Raw genomic sequence first — 19,026 nt, forward strand, 5'->3', positions numbered from 1 at the left:
ACTCGGATGGGAGAACTTAGAGGAAATGGCAACATTCAGAGTAACCGTGAAGTGTGCTCCCCTCCCCACTGTCCCTGTGCTTATTCTTCAGGTCAGCCTCTTTTCTTAGAAGCAGTACAGCCAGGGGGAGGAGGAATGTGTCTCGGATTTAAGCTTTGAAGAGGACAAGTTCGATCCGCCAGAAGTGGACTAGCATTTTGAATCTCCGGGACGCCAGGTCTTCTGCTTCCTGGGGAAACTGCTCCACACCCCGACCCTACACCTCAGAGCGGCTGGAGTCTGGGTCCTTGCAGACTCCAGCAGCCCAAATCCTTCCCTGTAGCTCGGCGGGAGGTAGTGGTGGCCTTTGCAGGGGAAGGGAGGCTTGGCCTGGGGATTCTGGGGAAGAGGCTTGAACCAGGGGCTTCGGAGCCCAGCCGCACCCCAGCTGTGCCAAGCTCACAAAGGTGGTAAATAAAGGGTGGGACGCAGGCGGGGGAGGGGCGCGCAGTTGCTAACAATGGGGGCGTCACCGGGCTCCCTGAACATTTCGGTTTCTCTGGCGAGACCGAGCGCCCCACTGGCTTGGGTCTCTGCTCCGCAGAGTATCATGTCCAGGCTTTGCCTCTACCTTTTGTTTATTTTTACCTGGCAACCGTCGTGGTTGTTGGGCCAGGCAGCTCCGCTTCCCGCGTGGGCCCGTCGGACCTCCGGCCCTCGGAGATCCCCGGAACCCCCGGAACCCCCGGAACCCTGGTCTTCGCACTCTTCTGAACTCCTGCATGAATCGCTCCAGGCACTTACCCGCCCCGCAGAGGCGGGGGGGGGGGGCTTTAATAACTTGAGGTCCTCTGCTCCAGCCCAGATGTCGGCCCCGCCTAAGCAGTTGACTGAGACTTTGGTTCCATTCCTGGACACGGATTCAAATGGTGAGCTGCCCCCAGAGACAGATCAGTATCTGAATGACAAGCCAACCCTGCACGAAAGGCTCTTACAAGTGGTTCCAGCGTTGGGTGATGAGAATCAGGCCATAGTTCTGCCTCCTCCACTCAAAAGTAAGATGAAAACTGGAGATGAGCCAGAAGATCACCAGTCATTGGAAATACTTGCTCCACCTCTGGATAGTCAGGGTTTAAACCAAAGAAAGTTTTTTGTTTCATCCCCAAACCTGGACAAAGATCTAGTTCAGCATCGAAGGCTTGCCAAAGTTGTTATTGGAACTCCAAACCAATTTGCAAATAAAGAGCTCCTAGAACAACTGCAGGACGATTATTCAGATTCTGGTATGGATATCATATACCCTGAGGAAAACCGACCAATGGATTTCCCAGGGGGACCAGATCAACCCCCAGAGCTCCCTGAGGAGCTTGAAATTTCTTCACTCCTGCAGGAGACCCCTGCAGGACCTCTCCAGCCCACTGTAGAGGAACCTGAACCTTTTGTGCCTGGAGTGGAGGCCCAGGCCAAGCATCCAGAGTCCCCTGAAGAGACAGAAACACCTCCACTTCTTCAGGACGCTCTATCTCAGCCTCCAGAGATCCTTAAGGAAGCTGGAAATTCTGTAAGCCCACCGGAGGCCCAGCTGAACCTTCAAGTACCCCTGAAGTCCAACAGGAAGCCTCAGCTCAACCTACAGAGGCACCTGAGGAAGTAGAACCTTGGACCCCTCAGGAGGCCCCAGCTCAGCCACCAGAGGAGAAGGTACCACCTCAGGAGGTAAATGTGCCATCTCTGAGTCAGAATGAAGCTCAGCGGCCAAAATTACACAATGTCACTGTTAAACCTGTAGATTTGGCACTTACTGTAACTGTGACTCAGCCTCCACAGCACCCCAAGAAGGCTGAGCCTGCAATCCTGCAAGAACAACCAGCTCAGCCACCAGAGCTGTCTTTGGGGGAGGTGGAACCTATTCCAACCCAGCAGGAGCACCCAGCTCAACCTCTAGAGCATCATGAGGTGAAAGTTGCACCTCCAGGTCACCATCAGGTTCAACAGTTAAACCTGCCCAATATCACTGTTAAACCTGCAGGCGTGCAGGTTACTGTAACACCAGAACCCACTACAGAGGTGGGACCTTTGCCAGTTCAACGTGAGTCTGTCACTCAGCCCTCTGTGCCCCTTAATGTGGAACCTTTTGCAACCCAGCATGAAGCCCCAACTCTGCCTCCACAGTCCCCTGAGGAGAATGAACATTTGCCATTTCAACAGGAGACTCCAACTGAGTCCCCAGAATCTCCCACACAGGAGAAACCTCCAACACAGCAGGAGACCCCTGTTCAGACCCCTGGAGAGGTTAAACCTTCCACAACCCAGCAGGACACCCTGGCTCAGGATTCACAGGCTCCTGAGGAGGGTGAATCACCTTCAACCCAGGAGGAGGCCCTGGCTCAACTTCCAGGGACTCAGGAAGAGAAGGAACCTTCTCCACCCCAGCAGGAGGCCCCTGCTGAGCTTCCACAAATCCCTGAGGAGGGTGAACCTTCCTCAATACAGGAGGAGAGCCAGGATCATCATGCACAGACTCCTGAGAAAGCTAAACCTTCTTCAACCCAGCAGGAGGCCCCAACCCAGTATCCACAGGCCTCTGAGGAGGGAGAACCATCTCCAGCTCAGGAAGAGGCTCCCACTCAATTTCCACAAATTCATGTGAAGAGTGGGTTTCCAGAACAACATCCAGCCCCTGCTGAAAATGTTGAACCTTATCCAGATCAGCAGGGAGTACCAGAACAGACTGGAGATCTTCCCGAGGAAACTGAACTTTCTCCAAGCCAGCAGTGGAGCTCATCTCTGCCTCAGATGCCTGTCGTAGGTGTAGAACCTTCTCCAGTCCAGCCTGAGCACCAGGCTCAGCCTCCAGAGTCCTCTACAGATATTGTAGCTCAGCCTCCAGTACATCATGAGGTGACATCCTCACGTCTAGGTCCTGGTGAAGCTCAGCATCCAATGTTGCCCAATATCACAGCAAAACCTGTAGATCTGGAGGTTTTCATAACTCCAGTGCCCACTAAGTTTGAACATTCTCCAGGGCAGCAGGAGGCCTCTGCTCAAGCTCCAGTTCCCCCTGAGCAGGTTGAATTTTCTCCAGCCCAGTCTGAGCTTCTTTTCCAGTCTCCAGAGACCCTTGAAGATGAATTTCCTCCAGGCCAACAAGAACTCATAGTAAAGACTCCAGACCCTCCTAAGGAGATGGAACCTACTTCAGCCCAACAGGAGGCCCCAGTTGAGCCATCAGAGCCCCATAAGGAGATTGAACCATCTTCAAATGAGTACACAGTCTCAGCTCATTCTCCAGGGCCCACTGAAGACGTCAAGCCTCCAACCCAACCAGAGGTTCCAGCTCAGCCTCCTGTTCCCCAGCAGGTCCCAGCTATATCTCCTGAGCCCCGACAGGAGGTAGAGCCTTCTGCCACACAACAGGAATCCCCAGCCCAGTCTTTAGAACTTGCTGACAAAGTGGAACCTCTTCCAGTCTCTCAAAAGACCCCTTCTCAGCTTCTACAGTTTCCTGAGAAGGTGGAATCCTCTCCAGTCCTGCAAGAAGCTCCATCTCTACCTCTAGAGCCCCTTAAGGAGGTAGAACTTTCTCCAGCCCAACAGGTGGCACAGACTCAGCCTTCAGAGCTCCCTGAGAAGCTAGAGTCATTTCCAATTCTGCAGCAGGCTTCAACTCAGTCTCCAGAGCCCCATCAAGAGTCAGAACCTTCTCCAGCTCAGCCTCCAGAGCCATCTAAGGAGGTTGAACCACAACTTCCAGTCCATAACGAGATGACAGTTCCACCTCAAGGACAAGATCAAGCTCAGCGTTCAAGCTTGCCCAGTGTCACTGCTAAACCTGTTGACTTGGAGTTTACTGTACCTCCAGAGCCTTCTACAACCCTGCAGCAGACTCTAGCTCCTCCAGAGGATCCAGAGGTGACACTGCCACATCCAGAACATGTTGAGGCTCAGAGTCCAAATTTGTCTGAAGTCACAGTTCAACCTTTAGATCTGGAGCTTACCATAACACCAGAACCCATTACAGAGGTTGAAACTTCAACCATGCAAGAGACTCCAGGTCCTCCTTTAGAGCCACCTGACGAGTCTGTAATGCAGCCTCCCATGTATCGGGAGGTGACAGTTCCAACTCCAGGTCAGGATCAAGCTCGGCATCTATTGTTACCCAATGTAATGGTTCAGCCTTTGGACTTGGAGCTTACCCTAACTCCAGAACCCACCACAAAAGTTGAACATTCTACAACCGTGAGTAAAACTACTGTTCCTCCAAAGGACATGGAAGTGACATTTGCACATCAAGAGCAGGTTCAAGCTCAGCATCCAATCTTGACTGAAGTCACAGTTCAGCCTTTGGACCTGGGGCTTACCATAACTTCAGAATTCACTAAGGAGATTGAACTTCCTCAACCTATGCAGGAGACTCCAATCCAGCTTCCAGAGCCACCTAAGGAGGTTACTGTAGCTCAATCTCCAGTATATCAGGAGGAGACCATTCCAACACCAGGTTGGGATCAAATTCAGCATCCATCATCACCCAGTGTAACAGTTCAACCTTTGGACCTGGAGCTTACTGTAAGTCCAGAACCCACTACAGAAGTTGAACATTCTACAGCCCTGAAAAAGACTATAGCTCCTCCAAAAGACGTGGAGGTGACATTTGCACATCTCGAGCAGGTTCTGTCTCGCCGTCCAAACTTGACTAAGGTCACAGTTCAACCTTTGGACCTGGAACTTACCAGAACTCCAGCATCCACTACAGAGATTGAACCTTCTCCAACCATGCCTCTAGAGCTGCCTAAGGAACTTGTAGCTCAACCTTCCATATATCAAGAGGCAGCAGTTCCAACGTCAGCTCAGGATCAAGCTCAGCACCTGTGGTCACCAAATGTGACAACACAACCTTTGGCCCTAGAGCTTACCATAAGTCCAAAACCCACTACAGAGGTTGAACAGTCTACAACTCTGCATCAGACTACAGCTCCTCCAAAGGACCTTGAGGTGACATTTCCACCATCAGAGCAGGTTCAGGTTCAGCATTCAACCTTAAATAAAGTCAAAGTTAAACCTTTGGACTTGGGGCTTACCATAACTCCAGAACCTACTACAGAGACCAAACCTTCTCCAACCATGCAAGAGACCCCAACTCAGCCTCCAGAGCCACCTAAGGAGGTTGTAGTTCAATATCCATTCCATCAGGAGGGGACAGTTCCAACCCTAGGTCAGGATCAGGCTCCGTATCCAACTTTACCCAGTGTCACAGTTCATCCTGTGGACATGGGACTTACCATAACTTCAGAACCTACTACCCAGGTTGAACGTTCTACAACCACCAAGACTACAACTCCCCCTCCAAAGGACCTTGAGATGACGCTTGCGCATCTCGAGCAGATTCAGAGGCAACATCCAAACCTGACTGAAGTCACTGTTCCACCTATGGACCTGGAAATTACTGTAACTGCAGGATCCAATATGGAAGTTGAACCTTCTCCAGCCAGGCAAGAGACCCCAACTCAGCCTCCAGAGCCACCTAAGGAGGTTAAAGTTCAATATCCATTTCATCAGGAAGTGATGAGTCCAACTCCAAGTAAGGGTGAAGTCCAGCATCCAGAATCACCCAGCATCACATTTCATAATGGGGGCTTGGGGCTTACCATTACTCCAGAACCTATTACAGAGGCTAAACATTCTGCAACCACGAAGAAGACTACAGCTCCTTCTCCAGCGGACCTTGAGGTGACACTTGCACATCGAGAGCGTGTTCAGAGTCAACAGCCAAACCTGACTAAAGTCACTGTTCCACCTATGGACTTGGAAATTACTGTAAGTCACCAACCAGAGTCATCTGAGTCGGTTCTCCCCCCAACGACTCAGCCCTCAGTGGTGCATTTTGCAAAATACTTCCCAGAAAAGGCATATACAACTTTCACTGAGCAGCCAGAACAGAGTGTTACCACAAATGTCAACATATGTGAGCTCTGTACCTGCAAAGATGAGACGCTATCGTGTACTGGTTTCAGCCCAAAGCAGAGGCTCCGCAGAGTGCCTGTGCCAGAGCCCAACACGGACAACAACACCTTCACCATCTTGTAAGAATTGCCTTTTCTCATTTGTTCCCTGCCTCCTGCTTGACACAGCAGCCTTTCTTTGAGGTCTTCCTGGGCCTTCGTCATCTCCCCAACCATGTTGACTGACTCTCTCTTTTTACCTTTTCTTTGACAACTGTCCTTATCTTCATTTTCCTGTTTGCTGTGGTTCCCACGTCTGCACTCGTTTACTTGTAATTGTCCTTATTCTTTATCCAGTTTTTTTAGCCCCATGATTTAATCGCTTAACCTCTACTCTCCCATCTTTATAGCAACATGTCCCTCTTTCCATCTCCTTGGTGATATACAAAAAAGTGGTTAAGAGTAGAGATTCCGGAATTAGACTGCCTGGGTTTGAATTGAGTTCTGTCACTTATTAGCTTTTGATTCAATTTCCTTATCTATAAAATGGGGTAATAGTTACTACCTTGTGGGATTATTGTGAGATTTGGTGAGTTAATACATATAAAACACGTTTTCAGTGCCTCACATATATGTGAGTGTTAGCTATTATTTGATTCCTCAGCTATGTTTAGAACTCATCTTTGTCCCTTGGTTTTCTATATACAGCACCCATTTTATGCCCCGCCCAGGACTCAGTACTGTGGCAGCCATGCAAGTATGGCATTGTCTTTAGAATATGAAATAATAGGTGGGAAGAAAGGAAATAGGCATAGAAAGACAGGTGACCTATAATTAAGTACAGACTATAGGTTCTGTAAGTCACCAGAATCTGTAATCAATGGAGTGTAGGGGTCAGAGAAAGCTGCATGGATAAGCTAAAACTTCAGCTGAGATTTAGAGTGGCTATGATTTGTTAAATACAGCAAGAATAGGGAGTATAGTCTAAGCAAAGGCACAGCTGCGAGAATGATCAGGAATTAAGAATTAGCTTAGAAAAAAAAAAGAATTAGCTTAGGAGGGCAGCCCCAGTGGCTCAGCGATTTATTTAACGCTGCGTTCAGCCCAAGGCGTGATCCTGGAGACTCGGGATTGAGTCCCACATCGGCTCCCTCCATGGAGCCTGCTTCTCCCTCTGCCTGTGTCTCTGCCTTTCTCTCTGTGTGTCTGTCATGAATAAATAAATAAAATCTGGAAAAAAAAGCATTAGCTTAGGAAGCAGTGAAAGATACGGTTATGAATACCCTTGACTATCAGCTAGAAGGGTTTGAAAGTTATGCTGAGATATAGAGAGCCATTGAAAGTTTTCCAGAAAGACATATGTATCACTAAAACAAGAGGATTGTTTTCTATTCCCTATGTAGAGAGATCTAAAGAGGAAAGCTTGATCCAGGGAAACCAGAAAGAATGGTCTAGCAAAAGCTGGGAGTAAAGTGACAAGGGGCCAGAACAGAATGGCTGTGATAGGAGTAGAAAGAAAATCCTGAAAGCATCACAGAGGAAGAAGCAACAAGACTGCGTAACTGCTGAGGGGAGTAGTGGGCAGGGTGCATCCAGAAAAGAGAAAAATCAACTATAACTCTCAGAAATTTCTGTCCCGGATGAGCAGGTGGAAATACAGCAGTTGGGAAGGACAGCCAGTTGGAGGGAGATAAATTCAGGTTTAGGCATCTTTTATCAGGGAACATAAAGCAACCAGAAGGCATTTTGGTTGACTGGAAATGGCCACTAGGCAGATGATGGGCAGATGGCTATCTGTTTTGCCTTATTTCTGACTCCCCTGAAAAAAATGTGTATATAAACGGAATAGGGGGGGGATTCCTGGGTGGCTCAGCGGTTTGGTGCCTGCCTTCGTCCCGGGGCGTGATCCTGGAGTCCAGAGATCGAGTCCTGCATCGGGCTCCCTGCGTGGAGCCTGCTTCTCCCTCTGCCTGTGTCTCTGCCGCTTCCTCTCTCTCTCTCTCTCTCTCTCTCTCTCTGGTCTCTCATGAATAAATAACACCTTAACAAATGAATAGGTAAGTTGTTGCTGAGGGAAGAAGATAAGTTAAAGGTAAGATTCAGTCATATACAGAATTAGTGATTAAAACTGAACTCAGGCATTTCATAGCTTTTTTGAAATACTTGCAATTCATGGATACATTCTCATTTTTTTTTTAATGTCACAAGCATATAGGATAAAATGTGAAAATCCCACCCAACCCCCCCTACCACCCATAAGATAACTCCTGTTACCATTTTGGTGTCTGTCCTTCCCATCACTTTCCTTTGCAATTTTCCCCTAATCAGGTAATACTTTTTGTTCCTTGCTCAGTAATTTGTTGCTTTTCCCTATGTAACATGTCTAAGAAATCTCTCCATATTAGTTCCTCTCATTTCTAACTTCTCCTAACAGCTGGACAGATTTCAAAAGAAGTCACTGGGCCAAAGCTTTGGTGTTCCTGGCATAGGATTTCTTTACCTTTGTTTCCTGGCATAGGATTTCTTTACCTTTGTTTTCTTTACCTTTGTTTGATACTTTTTTTTTTGCCATTTTTCGGTTCAATTATTTTCTCATTGATTTACAGAAAGAACCATTTTAGACACATAGAGGTGATTTGGAGAAAAATACCATATTCATAAAGTAATTAACTGGCATTATCTATCCAAGAAATTAGACAAATAGGAAGTTCTGGTTCTAATGAGATGGCTTGTTTACACCAATGGCCCCACATTTCTTTATTAATTGTGCAAACTTGGATGCTGATAGCTATGGATATTAAGAAGCTGGTATTTTCTGCATTTGCATATTCCCCCAAGGTTGCCTATGATTCTTTACTTATTCTGTTCATTCTTTTCCTAACTAGTCAAGGATCTGAACTGTGTTTCTTCACAGAAATTTCCAAGGAAACGCTATTTCTTACATTGAGGAGAATACATGGAAGCCATACCGTTGGACTGAGAAATTGTGAGTATATTTTCTCCGAATACGAATACAAAACACTGCATCCTGAGATCCTTCTTAGTCAAAAATTTTGAAGTCAGTATCTTGGAGGAAAGGTATTTCCCCCTCCATATCCCAAATCAACCTCTATTGATGGCAATTCTATGTTTATCTTGAAAATTGAATTTGACAGGCTCTCTTTAAAATTTAGAGTCAATCTAAACTTATTTTCCATTATATAGGAATACATGATTATATCCTCAATATATAAAAATGAAAGAATAGATAAAGTGAACATCTTCTTTGTGTTCTGATCCCCTACCACTGAGATAGCCACTATCTGGATTTAGTATATATCCTTCCAGATCTTTTTCCATGCATTTGTCTACATACATATTTATAGACAACAAAATAGGTTTGTTGTGGGATTTTCTTACCTTGTTTTTGTTTTTGTTTTTATATAAATGATAACTTCCTACAACTTGATTCTTTTGCTTATGCTTATGCTTATAAATGAATCTTTTGATTCTTTTATCTTATGTCTTAGATTTCTTTTCTTTTAGTGTATAGATAGGGGGTTACCCCATTCATGTATATGCCTGTGTAATATATTCCAAAGTATGAATGTATATAGTAATTCTCATATTGATGAATGTTTAGACTGTGTCCCATTTTCTTGTCACATGCGCTGCTGTAGTGAACTGCCTCAACCATGCATCTTTGTGTATGTGGGCAGGTATTTCTGTAGAATAGATATCTAGAAATGGAATTGTTTGAATAAAGACTATGTAGATGTAAAATTTTAATGGCCCTCAAAAAAGTTGTGCCAACTTATACTCCAACCCATAGACCATGACAGCATTCACATCCTCATACCACCCACTACTGGATATTCTCCATTTCTTGGCTGGTCTGATGCGTGAATAAAAGGGGTCCCATGTGAATTTGAAGTTTTCTGATTACTTGTAAATTTAAATACCTATGTTTACTGAACATTTGTATTTCTTGAGTGAATTTTCTGTCCTTTGCCAATTTTCTGTTATCTTTTATAAAAATTGATCTGTAGAAAAAAGTCAATGTAGACACAAGTGTTTTTAGAAAAAAAAAATATTACAATCAAAGCAATCAACTGGTGTTTTTATGAGAGTTTGGTGTCATATCATTAGTGCAACTTGAGCAGAGAAGTCATAAATGACTCCTGAATTAACAATAAAAGACAGTAATCATAGCAATCTAAAAATAGGGATTATGATCCCTCTAAAGTAGATTTCGCCCCTTAGTCTGATATCTTATTGGTAAGGGAGAAATGCTAGAACTAGGCATTTGTTTTTTATTTTGTGAATTTCTTAAATACTATGTGTAGTTTATATTTCTCCATGATAGTGTCTGACTGGGATATTTTATTTCCCAAACTTATAAGAAAACTGAAAATAATTGTCGCAGAAATAAATAACGTTAATTTTCTTTAGGGAATGGAGGGGGATGGGTGGGCTGTGGACAAGGGTAGTAGAAAAACTTTGCGTTGTGTACTATATACCTTTGGAATTTTGGGCCATGTGAATATATTACATATTTTTAAAAAATGAATTGAAATTAAAAAATTAATTTTTAAAAAGCATGTGTTTGGGAATTTATATACTAGAACACGAGTGTGGTAAGTCCTGCAGATGTCTGGTTCAGCTTGAAGGTTATACCTTGTAAGCAGAGGTTCCTAACTATGGATCACTGCTCTCCTGGGGCAGGATTTTAACCTGTTTTTCTATATATCTATTGGATGATATCTGCCAACAGTAGAATGAATAAAGTGTGGAATAGTCATAAAATGGAACACTATTTGTTTGAACCATAAAGCCACATAAGTAATCTCAAATTTTCTGATAGCCACTTAAAAATTAAAAGTAAAAAGAGAGAGATGACATAAATGTTAATATATTTTGTTTAGCTCTTATAGCCAAAATATTATTTCGACATATAATTATTATACCCATTATTAGTAAGATAGTCTATGTTTTATACTGTCTTCAAAATATCCAATATCATTTCTATCATGTAATCAGTATAAAAATTATTGAGAGTTTGTGTTCTTTTTATGTTCTTTTTTCCATAGTAACTCTTTGAAATCTCAATTTGATTGCTAGTCTTTTATCAAGAATACTTGTTCTGTATTTAGATTTCATAAAAATTACAGTTGAAAAAGTAATATCACATACCTACATTGTTGCAAACATATTTAAACATTTTCTAATAACTGTTGAGTATCAGTTTTTTCATTTGTATTTTAAAGTAAAAAAAATTAATTAAATAAAAACTTCAGCTCCTCAGTCACACTAGCCACTCCCAAGTATTCAGTAGCCACATGTAGCTAGACATGCAATAAATACTAGGTATTGAAATGAACCAACCTCAGCTACATGCAACAATATAATGAATTTATAAGATAATATTGAGTGAAAGAAGCAACATAGAAAATAATACCTGTGATTCCATTTATATAAAGTTCAAGAAGCGACAAAACTAAATTATGTTGTTTATGGCTGACATATGATAGGTAAAACTACATTTAAAAAAGCAAGGAAATTTGAGGTCCCTGGGTGGTTCAGTCAGTTAAGTGTCCAACTCTTGACTGGGCTCAGGTCATGATCTCAGGGTCATGGGATAGGGCTCCACACTCAGCCAGGAGTCTGCTGGAGATTCTTTCTCTCCCTCTGCCCCTCTCCCAGCAATTAATCTTTTTAAAAAATTAAAAAAGGCAAAGAAATTATTAAAGTCAGGATAATGGTTACTTCTGGGGAATCAGAGAGAAGGTTGTGTTTGGAAGGGGCACACTGAAGCCTTCTGGGATGCTGGCAGGGGTTTTTCTTGATACAAGTGGTGTTTCATGGGTATTTGCTTTATAATTATTAAACTGAATATTTATGTTATGTACACTTGATGTGCATTTTTTTAGTTCTCAAAAAAAAATTTTTTTTTTGGTTGGGGAAAAAACAAATGACTTTACCTATAGTGCTGTATGGGGCTTCCAACATAGAATTTAGAAAAAGAGAGGAGGAAGTGTCAGTTCTGCCAGTATTGTTGTCATCTAAACCAGGGTTCTAGCAGAGACTTTGTGATCCAGAGAGTAGACATTAATATGCATTTTGGTTCAAAAAGTGGATGGCTGTGTGTGTGTGTGTGTGTGTGTGTGTGTGTGAGAGAGAGAGAGAGAGAGAGAGAGAGAGAGGAATAAAGAAAAAAAAAAGGATTTGAGTGGAAACAGCGCAGAGCTCAGTACTCCTAAATTAAAGAAGAATTAGTATATTTAGGTGGCACCATTACACAGGTTTCCCTCCCAAATGGGAGTTAGTCCTGTGTAGTGAATAGTTGTAGTTGTTTTGCATTTTGATGCAGAAATAACCTTTTCATTTTTCAGAATTCTCAGTGAAAATTATTTGACTGAATTACATAAGGACTCATTTGAAGGCCTGCTATCCCTACAGTATTTGTAAGTTAATTAATCATTTATTATGAGTTTTTAGTTATATTATCTGTAAAATAAATATGGGGTTCAAATTAGATAATCACTATAATTTCTTCTAACAATAAATTTCCATCTCTAGCATTAAATATCTCATATGCATTTTCAGTTTTTTAATTCTATAGACAAGATAAAGATAGAAAAAGACCCTTCAGTTATAGAGCAAAAGGGGTAATTAGGTCTGAGCAATTATGGATGCACATATGAACCTGTCTTGTAAGTGTTCATATACCGTGTGCTTATATTTATACTTAATTTATGGCTCATGGATCAAATCATGCTCAGGTCTGTCTTTATACAGCCTGAGTTAAGAATGATTTTTACGTTCTTAAAGGGCTGTAAAAGAGAAAAGAAGAGAAAGAGAAGAATATATGACAGAGACCATATATGGCCTGCAAAGCCCAAAATGTTTACTATCTGGCCTTTACAGAAAAGGTTTGAAAAAGTTGGTTTAGTAAAATGAGAGGAATTAAAATTAACCTCAAATTGTCACCTACAGGACAAGAAAATATAGAACACTTACATTATTTTGAATGCCATTAACCCAGAATGATTTTAATATTTAATCTAAATTAAACATTTAAATATTAAATATTTAAGCAGGTTAATTATGTAAGCAGTATCATCAAGTACCTATTAAGTTACCAAGAGAGCAGATTAAGGATTTCAGTGGGAATTCTAGCACCAGTATTAAAAACAGATGTTTAAAATGATGGTTAAGGGGTACCTGGCTGGCTCAGTTGATAGAGCAAGTGACTTCGGATCTTGAGGTTGTGGGTTTGAAACCCACATTGGGTATAGAGATTACTTAAGGAAATAAAATCTTTAAAGTAAAATAAAATGATGGTTAAGTATTATGGTTAGAAATGTTTACATTAAGCAAACATATCAGAAATGCCCCTGATTTAACTAATTATAAAATAAAATCTCTCCAGCCTCATTGTCAAGGAGGAAATGCTTCTTTAGTATTTCTAGGTATACATACAGAGATACCATGTTCTTTGCTATAAAGGTTCAATTTTTATCTTTGTCTGTGGCATCCAGAGCTGTGTAAGTCATTAATCCCTATTAATGATGCTCTTGAGCAAATAGAGTCTTCTTGCAAATGTAGGTTTAAGGATAGTGGGTAAAAAAGAGCAAGAGCATGATTAAACACTAAGAATAGTCCTTTAAGTTATCAAACCTTCCAAGTCTTAGGGGACAGCCACTCTTGTATTGGTTTTCTTGGCTACTTCTGTGATCTGGACTCTAAACTTTACAAACACCGTTTGTAGAAAATCAAATGAGATAAACTGCTCAAAGGATTAGGCACTTCATTACTACTACTATGAAATACTTTGTAAGCCAATTATTTTATGTTAGCTGAAGTGTTCTCATTCATTTAAAAAAAAAAAAAAAAGGTCAATCAAAAGCTAATATGACAGGCACTATGCCCAGTATCATAGGCACTCAGATGATTAAGACAGGCTTCCTACCCCTATAGGAACTCATGATCTCACAAGGAAAATAGACAGAAGCTCAAACCATAATGCACTAAGCACTAAGTGGATGACAAAGTGCTGAAGAGGTGCAGAAGAGGGAGCCATAAAGTCATAAAACCACATTTCTTTTTACACAGTCATTTTGTTTCTGCTATTCACTACCCAGCTCTTTATATTTATTTTTTAAATATTTGAGTTTGTTTTATGTCCATGTGTCAATTTTATTTTTTTAATAATAAATTTATTTCTTATTGGTGATCGATTTGCCAACATACAGAATAACACCCAGTGCTCATCCCATCAAGTGCCCCCCTCAGTGCCTGTCACCCATTGACCCCCAACCCCCGCCCTCCTCCCCTTGCACCACCCCTAGTTCGTTTCCCATAGTTAGGAGTCTTTATGTTCTGTCTCCCTTTCTGATATTTCCTACCCATTTCTTCTCCCTTCCCTTCTCTTCCCTTTCACTATTATTTATATTCCCCAAATGAATGAGAACATATAATGTTTGTCCTTCTCCGATTGGCTTATTTCACTCAGCATAATACCCTCCAGTTCCATCCACGTTGAAGCAAATGGTGGGTATTTGTCATTTCTAATGGCTGAGTAATATTCCATTGTATACATAAACCACATCGTCTTTATCCATTCATCTTTCGATGGACACCGAGGCTCCTTCCACAGTTTGGCTATTGTGGACATTGCTGCTATAAACATCGGGGTGCAGGTGTCCCGGCCTTTCATTGCATCTGTATCATTGGGGTAAATCCCCAACAGTGCAATTGCTGGGTTGTAGGGCAGGTTTATTTTTAACTATTTGAGGAACCTCCACACAGTTTTCCAGAGTGGCTACACCATTTCACATTCCCACCAACAGTGTAAGAGGGTTCCCTTTTCTCTGCATCCTCTCCAACATTTGTGGATTCCTGCCTTGTTACTTTTCCCCATCCTCCCTGGTGTGAGGTGGTATCTCATTGTGGTTTTGATTTGTATTTCCCTGATGGCAAGTGATGCAGAGCATTTTCTCATGTGCGTGTTGGCCATGTCTATGTCTTCCTCTGTGAGATTTCTGTTCATGTCTTTTGCCCATTTCATGATTGGATTGTTTGTTTCTTTGGTGCAAATGACGTATCAGATAAAGGGCTAGTTTTCCAGGATCTATAAAGAACTTATTAAACTCAACACGAAAGAAACATGTGTCAGTTTTAAACATGGTAGACAATGCAGATGAACACAACTAGTCCATACTTTCAAGCATTTTATGCTCAGAGGAAAAAGGATGCAAAAATAACTATATTAAAAATAAATTGGAATGCCTGGCTGGCTGAGTTGGTAGAGCATGTGGCTCTTGATCTCAGGGTCATGATTTCAAGCCCCTGGTTGGGTGTGAAGCCTACTTTAAATGTTTTTTTCAAAAGAAGAAGAAGAAATGGATATGGGCAACGAGAGGTATAAATTGGTTTTGGAATACAGATGAGGAAGAAAAGACTTCACATTGGATCAGGGAAGCTATTAGAGCAATGCTGTTTCAACAGGACCTTGAAGAGCTATTGGGTATCATCAGAAAGACATTGTAGGGCGAATAAGCTTACAAAGGAGACTGGGAGAAAGGCAAAATACAGGAAAAATATCTTGAGTACCTGTAGAGTAGGAGATTAGAGCTAGTCTTCTAGGATTTTGAAGGCCGTGGATTAACATGCCACGCTACTGGATTATCACAGCAGTGCTCCAGGACAAGCTTTAAACTGCAATAGAAAAATAAATAAATAAATAATCTGCAACAGAGTCACTTGGAGGGCTTGTCAGAAAATAAGCTCCACCTCCACAGTTACTGATTCCTTCAGTCTATAGAGTAAGGCTGAGAATTTGCATCTTGAATAAGTGCCCAAGTGATGCTGGCATTCGAGAACCACTTGTGGAGAATTACTCTGGTGACTGTGTGCAGGATGGATTAGAAAGGGAGAGACTAGAGATGGCAATGCCAGTCTGAAGAGTAGGTGGAAAATAAGGGACTAAGCTGGAATCAATGGAAGTCTGAGGGTCAACTATTATCAAGAATGGGTGTTTTCAAATAAAAATCCAGTACTATGTGGTGTTTTTTGTTGTCTCACCACTTGCAACTGAAGCAGTTAATAAATTCATGGAATATTAAGGCAAATGTACAACCAAAAATGAATTTCTATTAACATGATGATATGATTCTGAGTTAGTTCAAATTTATGTATTGATTAGAGGGGTAACTTCCTTTCAATTTAAATGAAAGGATATCTTTTATTTTTTCTGGTATTGAATTGGCCTAGAAAAATAGAACTAAACCAAAAAGGTGTTCCAAAATGAGAATATCCCTTTTAATATTAGAAATTATAATTATAGGGGCACCCGGTTGGTGCAGTTGGCTGAGCATCTGACTCTTGGTTTTGGCTCAGGTCACAATCTCTGGATCCTGAAATGGAGCCCCCTGTTGGGCTCTGCACTCAGTGAGGAGTCTGCTTGGGATTCTCTCTCCCTCTTCCTCTGCTCCTCCCACTTGTGCATGTGCATGCACACACACTCTCTAATAAATAAATATTTTTTAAAAAGAAATTATAGGGGCAGCCCGAGTGGCTCACCGGTTAAGCGCCACCTTCTGCCCAGGGTGTGATCCTGGAGACCTTGGATCCAGTCCCATGTCAGGCTCCCTGTATGGAGCCTGCTTCTCTCTCTGCCTGTGTCTCTGCCTTTCATTCTCTCTGTGTGTCTATATGAATAAATAAATAAAATCTTTTACAAAATAAAGAAAGAAATTCTATGTGGAGGTCAAAACTTTGAGCTCATAATCTAGAAATTGATGAGGCCTCAAATGTCCTCTAATTAATTCTTCTGCTCTCAGGAAAGATTACTTCCAGAATCTATCAAGAGCTGTAGTTACTTCTTTCATTTATGAAAGTGAGACTCTTTTAAGAGAGATGAGGAGAGTTAGGGGCTCTGGAAGGTTCAAATAACAAGTCCTTAAGTTCAGAGTTTAGGCAAAAGCTGCTTATTCAATACTATCAGCCTACTAGTTAGGTATCTAATAGCTAATTGAGGCAATATTTTCCTTTTACTTTTCCTAGAGATTTATCCTGCAATAAGATACAATCTATTGAAAGACGTACATTTGAACCACTACCTTTTTTGAAGTTTATGTAAGTTACAAATATAAATTTCATTATATTTGGGATTTTTGTTAAACTTAATTGTAAACCTCTTTGCTACAATCATTTTGAAATATGATTGTAATTTTATTAGTAGAAAGCTACTAAAATTATGTAGCGAATCTTTTTTGTCTGTAGCAAAGATTAGTGTAAGAATTATTATACAGATCAGACTGAATCATTCTAGAGAAGTGGTTCTCAACTAGGGTGATTTTGCACCCAGGTGACATTTGAAGTGTCTAGAGACATTTTTGGTTGTCAGACTGTAGATATGCTACTGGCATCTAGTGGGCAGAGGCCAGAGATGGCGCTAAACACCCTATAATGCACAGGACAGCCCCTCTTAAAAAAGAGGATCCAACCATAAATGTCAATAGTGCTGATGTGAAATATTTTTCTAGAGAAATAAAGATTACCTAACACAAGTATTTATTGAGCATTTACAGATTTGTATCTAATGCAACACATGTAGAAACATGAAAATATAAATCTTTCATGCAAATTTTTTAAATTTAAATTTCTAAAAAAATTTTAAAAGGCATATCTTCCATAGCGAGATAGTTTCAGGATATGGAGAGGGTATTGAGATTATGTTTCATCCTATATAAATTGGAATCACTGCCAAAGGGTAAATGTTCTGAAAGAATACCTTTTTTCCTTCTTCTTTTGCTTGTGTCTTTTTTTGTAGAAATGTTAGTTGCAATGTATTGACGGAAGTGAGCTTTGGAACATTTCAGGCCTGGCATGGAATGCAGTTTTTACATAAGCTGTAAGTGAAATAGAAAATAAACACATGTAAAAAATAAACAGACAAACAATATGTAAAAACATCATACATTTATTGGTTCAGTGGATGTTAAGCCCAGTATGAACTCTGAAAAGTATGTCTTAAAATCCATTCTTTTTTTTTTTTTTTCAAATGAGGAAACTAAGGTACAAAGAGGCCAAGAGGCTTGTCTATCTCATAAATGGCACTCTCAGCTTTCCCTGTACTCAGCTTTGGTATGGGCAATAAAAGGCCCCAAGCAAATAACACCCAAGTCAACACTATCCTGGGAATCCATGACAATGATGCTTCTCCAATAGGGGCATGGTCCTTCAAATTCCACCTCTGAATTTAACTTTGATTCCTGCTAATGGGCAAAGTTCCTAACTGCTTCAATGCATGCAAAATAAAGCTTCAAAGAACTAAGTGTAGGGGAATTCTCCAGGGAGCAAAAGTGTGGGTGCTTCCTCAGCCATCAGCTTCTTTTAAATGGTAAAGCAGAAAGAACTGCTGAGAACCTGCCACAGGGCACTTCTCTCACCAGTTACCCAGAACATTATTTTTCAAAAAATGTATACCTCTGAGTAAATCATCTGGGGGCCATAAGAACCTTTGAGGTATGGTAAAAGATATTGTTTGTGTTAAGTTGTGTGAAAAATGTTCATGAAATACATTGCTGTAGCATAATTCCATGTGGCTATTTCCTGACTCTTCTTCAATAAGAAGTGTGTTATTCCCTTTCGGCTGGAAAATTCTGTGATTTCCTGGTGATATAAACAAATCATAGTGGGGGATGTTCAATGGCCTGAGGGGGATTTTAGACTCAAGGTGAAGATCTTCCTCTAAACGTGACTTTGGAAAAGATTATCTTACCTGTCTTGTAGTTCAGAAATATTATTTCACACAGTTTATTTTAGGATAGATGAAGGTGTTGAGGGTGTGTCTGGAGCTAGAGGGACAGTTCCTGCAGATGCCTATCTGTTGAAGGCTCCTCTCTCCTCCCATTAATTTGCTGATGCCTAACTTGGAAAAAGACTACAGAGGGTCAGTTTTTTGCTTGCGAACACCCCGGAGAAAAGGCTCATTGGGTTTCTGCACCAGGAGGTTTTGGTGCATCAATATACTGTCTTAAACTCACCATCTTTATTTCTAAGCATGTTATCACACCAAGAGTCTCTTAGAAGAATCTGAATTTCCAAAAAAGAAAGAAAAGAA

The 19,026-nt window shown here is 41.4% G+C and overlaps 4 protein-coding genes across 7 annotated transcripts in view; 3 read left to right on the forward strand and 1 right to left on the reverse strand.

Annotated features, from left to right (window-relative positions):
- The window catches only part of LOC140629517 (membrane-associated guanylate kinase, WW and PDZ domain-containing protein 2-like), a 316,400-nt gene that overhangs the window by 294,067 nt on the left and 3,307 nt on the right, over positions 1-19,026 (forward strand). Inside the window, exon 6 of one of the 4 annotated variants that reach the window (XR_012027374.1) lies at positions 16,965-17,036. The exons of 2 other annotated variants lie outside the window; for them this stretch is intronic. The gene's annotated coding sequence lies outside the window, so the exon portion shown is untranslated. Of the gene's footprint in view, positions 1-16,964; positions 17,037-19,026 lie in introns of those variants that run through there. One more of the 4 variants, XR_012027370.1, reaches the window with a different exon arrangement.
- LOC140629533 (uncharacterized) overlaps positions 1-19,026 on the reverse strand; it is a 130,808-nt gene that overhangs the window by 12,179 nt on the left and 99,603 nt on the right. The window contains exons 6-7 of the mRNA XM_072819053.1: positions 17,695-17,812; positions 15,513-15,617 (exon numbers count right to left, since the gene is read on the reverse strand). The gene's annotated coding sequence lies outside the window, so the exon portion shown is untranslated. The remainder of the gene's footprint in view (positions 1-15,512; positions 15,618-17,694; positions 17,813-19,026) is intronic.
- The window catches only part of LOC140629514 (leucine-rich repeat-containing protein 37A3-like), a 50,731-nt gene that overhangs the window by 7,368 nt on the left and 24,337 nt on the right, over positions 1-19,026 (forward strand). Inside the window, 2 exon segments of the mRNA XM_072819030.1 lie at positions 8,833-8,904; positions 12,290-12,361. Of these exon segments, the coding sequence (XP_072675131.1) occupies positions 8,833-8,904; positions 12,290-12,361 (144 nt within the window).
- LOC140629529 (uncharacterized) lies at positions 845-7,730 on the forward strand. The gene is made up of 2 exons (XM_072819050.1): positions 845-1,262; positions 1,526-7,730. The coding sequence occupies exons 1-2, from the start codon at positions 845-847 to the stop codon at positions 6,061-6,063; spliced, it is 4,956 nt and encodes a 1,651-aa protein (XP_072675151.1). The 3' UTR covers positions 6,064-7,730.

Source organism: Canis lupus, assembly GCF_048164855.1.
Source record: "Canis lupus baileyi chromosome 16 unlocalized genomic scaffold, mCanLup2.hap1 SUPER_16_unloc_1, whole genome shotgun sequence".
In the NCBI taxonomy this organism is placed as follows: domain Eukaryota; kingdom Metazoa; phylum Chordata; class Mammalia; order Carnivora; family Canidae; genus Canis; species Canis lupus.